We start from the raw sequence: 4,933 nt of genomic DNA, 5'->3' as shown, positions 1-4,933 counted from the left end.
CCCCGGGGCTTTATAAAGCAAATATGCTTATACTGACAAGGTATTTTCTATAAAAGGTTCTTACAGCTTCCAAGGGGGCAACAGCCACAGTAAGAGGGAACTAGTAACAACAACAGAAGAGCTTAATAATCAGAGTTGAAGATTATGTTCACAGTTCGGTTACTTTTAATTTCTATAAGCACCTACGCTGAGAAACACGAGGGTTTGTATTTTAGCTTCAAAATCGAACCGACTTGTGACAAATACCTTGTTAAGATTTCCATTCTGCTCTTCTACAGGCCTTCTCACTGGAACAATTTTTTTTATTTTTTTTTATTTTTTACAAACAGACTCACTTTGATTTAAAGTAAACATATAAAAATTGAGAATATTGCTTGCAACAATGGACCTGGAGGTGAAGGAATGAACTAGTCAGGCCATACAAAAAAAAAAAAAAATCTCCCTCAAAATGAATTCTGCTAAACTTCTAATGCTATGAAAATCTGCAAAAATGATCACAAGATCTGTTGCAAATTTCAGAGATTTGGCCCAAGTCTTATCATCATCATCTGAATACTTTTAATAACTGTATCTTTATATTAAGGAAAAATAAATGATTCCAAGAACTCAGGAAGGCACACGCACCCAAGTATACTATAAATAAAACACATCATGAAATTACCAAGATCTTCTGATCCCTGTACACACTTTTGGTTCAGTACTATGGTCAAGTTCTTTCTTGAAATACAATAAAAGGCATACAAGAAATATAACATATGCATAATAATTATGAAGAATAATGCTAATAAGACAGCTTACAGAGAAAAGTGCAGTGAAAAAACCCAACGCTATTTATTCAGGGGCTTGTGCTACTGTAAATACAGACTTCGTATTTGCTGCTGTGCGAGGGGAAGAATTTATCCTGTGAAGCAGCAATGAGGACCGCAAAAAAACAATAAAAAATAAAAAAGATATTAAGAGAAACTTTTAGGATGGAATTCTCCCAACTTCATTCCTCTAGTGCAGAGTCATCTGACTACATGGTTTGTTTTCATGCTGCCATTTCTCTTCATGAGTACAGCATCTTAGAAAATGGCACAGTTCTTTTTAAAATATTTTTCTGCCTCTACTTCTTTTTTTTTTTTCTTCTTCCAAGCACCTGATTTGCTGTTTCCTCACAAAAGGGTAAAGCTGTTAGCGAAAGTGAGAAAAAAACTGTTGCCATCTTCTCTCCCAAACACTGATTTCTCCATTTCTCCTTCCACTAGGTATTTTACTCGTGTGCTACACAATGGGGAGGCACTGTAAAGGCAGCTTGACAGATTTAAAAATAAAAAAATCAAAAGTCTTTTTTCTTTATCCCCCCGCCCCCAGCCCACCCCGAAAAAAATGTGCCTCTACTTCTTTTATTTTTTTCTTCTTCCAAGCACCTGATTTGCTGTTTCCTCACAAAAGGGTAAAGCTGTTAGCGAAAGAGAAAAAAACCCAACGCTATTTATTCAGGGGCTTGTACTGTAAATAAAACCCAACGCTATTTATTCAGGGGCTTGTGCTACTGTAAATACAGACTTCGTATTTGCTGCTGTGCGAGGGGAAGAATTTATCCTGTGAAGCAGCAATGAGGACCGCAAAAAAAAATAAAAAATAAAAAAGATATTAAGAGAAACCTTTAGGATGGAATTCTCCCAACTTCATTCCTCTAGTGCAGAGTCATCTGACTACATGGTTTGTTTTCATGCTGCCATTTCTCTTCATGAGTACAGCATATTAGAAAATGGCACAGTTCTTTTTAAAATATTTTTCTGCCTCTACTTCTTTTTTTTTTTTCTTCTTCCAAGCACCTGATTTGCTGTTTCCTCACAAAAGGGTAAAGCTGTTAGCGAAAGTGAGAAAAAAACTGTTGCCATCTTCTCTCCCAAACACTGATTTCTCCATTTCTCCTTCCACTAGGTATTTTACTCGTGTGCTACACAATGGGGAGGCACTGTAAAGGCAGCTTGACAGATTTAAAAATAAAAAAATCAAAAGTCTTTTTTCTTTATCCCCCCGCCCCCAGCCCACCCCGAAAAAAATGGATGGATGAAACAGTACGTCCGTAGGAATATTCCAGTCTCCTCTGTTAGGAGATAATAGCAGGGGACCATCTAACCACAGTCAGATTGTCAGCACTGACTGATCGTTTCTTTGCGGCTTTCCTGAAGTCCTTATATTTATCTTCACACAAGCGGGAAATGGCCTGTGAGACAAAAGAATGAAAGAAACCTCAGTTGCAGTGACCACAGCTGTACAGGTAAAATAAAACTAAACGCAGATTTCTACATATAGGTAGAATTACAAAAAGTCACTTCATTAAGCAAAACAAGCGACGAGCTTCTCCCCGAATCCTCTTTCTCATTTCATTAACCTTAAAAGAAAGAAACACACTGACATTGCATTGCCCACCACGGCTGCTTTTGAAGGACTCGGCATATTCCAAGCCTTTTCTTTACAGGTTAACCATCACAAATCTCATCAACGTAGCTGACAATGCTTACCCACTGCTATATGGTAACTCACAGATAGCACTTCATTGGTGAAAAGCAGTGGAAAATGTAATAAAATAATTATAGAAATTGTAAGTATATTTGGAGAATTTATAAAGAAGATGGCTCTTAATTCTTTTATTTACTAAAAAGTCTTGTAGTAATTACATTTTTCTGTACTGATAAATGGCCTGGCAGAATACTCGCCCTGCTCTGCTTACAGAGCTGATGTTTACTTGCCTTTCGGAAGGAGATGATGATTTCTATGTGATCAGGCTATCTTATATAGTGCCAGTGGGAAACGTAACTCATATTGAGAATAATTTAATTTGCATTAAAAATACACAGAAATGTTAAAAACCTTTAAAAGGAGAGACACAAACATTATTCAAATGTCAACTCCTGTTATACTACGTTGGAGTTAACATTTTACGTTTCTTCTACTGTTTTTAGCCAAGTTTAAAACAAATATTTATTATGGACCTCATATGCACAAATATATTGTGCCCTAAAACAGCATGTCTATTAGGGTTCATAGGGTTGGGACAGGCTACGGTCGGCATCAGTAGGGATGTTAACTCTGGCGATCAAACACGCAGAACTGCAGGGAAAGCTCACTGCAAGGAGTACTCAAGGTCAAATTAAAAAATAAGATGAACTAAACCAGTGTTTTTGTTTATTCAGGGATGCTTTTAAGTGGTGCCTTAAGATAGGATGTTTAATAAAAAGGACTGGACAAACAAAACCAGTACATGTGTTTGATTATAAAACAAGGCAATACAAATAAACAGCCTGACTCCACTGATCATCATTTTCTTTCTTGATCTTTACTTCTCTAGCACAGCAAGTTGAAGCAGTGAAGAGTCCTTTAATTTTAATAGTCCTGCAAAGACCAGAGGCAGGTTTGACAGAAGCACACAACTCACACATCTGAGAGCAAGTTCACCTAACACTTTGGTCCAGCCAGCCACAAAGCATGGTTAAATTAAAAAAAAAAAACAAAACCAAAACAACACAAAACCTACCACCACCACCAAGAAACCAGTTGCTACTTTTTAGTTGCAAACTGAATTTCCGTTTGTTAAGACCATTCTTGAACACAGTTTTCTTTCTTGGTGCATATGAAGAGAACAACAGAATAAAGTAACGTAAATATTCCCGTTGCTTTGTAGACCATAACTTAGCTCACTTAGAACTGCTTAATAACATTTTATTTAATTTAACCAGGAACTCAATGGACTAAGAAAGTTTATGCAATTCAATCGGATTTAAAATCCAATAGATGAAAAGCATTTAATCATGAAATAATGTGCCAAGGCATGGCTTGGCAAATAGGTGCAACTGAGGTGGAGCTCAGCTTCTTTCAGCTGCCAAATCAGGCTGTTACCTTAGGCATCAAACAGCCAGAGAAGGTAATCACTTCAAAATTGCCTGTTTCACAGGAAAATTTCTGTTCTGGCACTTGGTCAGACAAAATGAAATTTTGCTTGGCAGTGGCACTTAATATTTGGCATCTCTAGTCTCTGGTGATTAATCACACGGATAAGAAACACACTGACTGCTGTTTAAAGCAATCCTGTATCTAAAGATGCTTCTTCATTTGCAAATAATTTACAAAATTGACATTTGGAGCCTATTTGGCAAGCTAGTTAGTCAACTTTAGCATAACATATGGGGAAACAAGACAAAAGCAGAAAATTGTAAATATTTATTATTGTCCTTCAGTTAAAATAAATCCAAATAGCTTATAAACACCTTTCTGTCATCTGATATTTCTGTTGCTTTTATTGCTAGAAAAAGAAACTGATTTTTGACAGTTGCAAAGGACCATTTCTCATACGAAATCAAAACATTCTTAAAAACAGCAACACTATTCAATCACGTGAAATTTTGTTGCACATGATGTAATATCTGTAATCAGCTAGAAAAATGCATACATATATATTCTTCCATTACATATATGCATACAGAACTAGAAGTCAGTTCCTCTGCTGAGTTATATGACTCTAGATGAGACTTTGACACTGGTGAAGGGGGTGGGTAAGGAGAAAGGAGGGGGGAGAAAGGCAGTAGTAGTAGTAGTAGTAGTAGTAGTAGTAGTAGTAGTAGTATAAATTTTGGCTGCATGCACATGTTTGTGCAGGGCAGGAAAGCAGCAGGGCTGGCTCCGGCTTCACTGCTGGGAATGCACACAGGCACGCAACTGCGAGTGCTGCAATACCCCCAAAAAATGGACAAACCAGAGAGAACTTAGCCAGGGACAGACAGCACTAAGTCTAGAAGGGTTATATGTAAGGAAAATGACGGGGCTCTGAGCAACCTGATCTAGTTGAAGATGTCCCTGCCCACGGAAGGGGGTTGGACTAGATGACCTTTAGAGGTCTCTTCCAACCCAAACTATTCTATGATTCTAGCATTCTATAAAATGTAAA

The 4,933-nt window shown here is 37.3% G+C and overlaps 1 protein-coding gene across 1 annotated transcript in view; it reads right to left on the bottom strand.

Annotated features, from left to right (window-relative positions):
* Positions 1 to 1,511: 1,511 nt before the first annotated feature.
* CCNY (cyclin Y) overlaps positions 1,512 to 4,933 on the bottom strand; it is a 56,281-nt gene continuing 52,859 nt past the window's right edge. The window contains exon 9 of the mRNA XM_009278640.2: positions 1,512 to 2,215. Within this exon, the coding sequence (XP_009276915.1) occupies positions 2,099 to 2,215 (117 nt within the window). The 3' untranslated portion in view covers positions 1,512 to 2,098. The remainder of the gene's footprint in view (positions 2,216 to 4,933) is intronic.

The sequence above is a fragment of the Aptenodytes forsteri genome, unplaced genomic scaffold, assembly GCF_000699145.1.
Source record: "Aptenodytes forsteri isolate BGI_AS27 unplaced genomic scaffold, ASM69914v1 Scaffold257, whole genome shotgun sequence".
NCBI classification, from domain to species: Eukaryota; Metazoa; Chordata; class Aves; order Sphenisciformes; family Spheniscidae; genus Aptenodytes; species Aptenodytes forsteri.
This window is presented reverse-complemented; position numbering and strand designations above follow the sequence as displayed.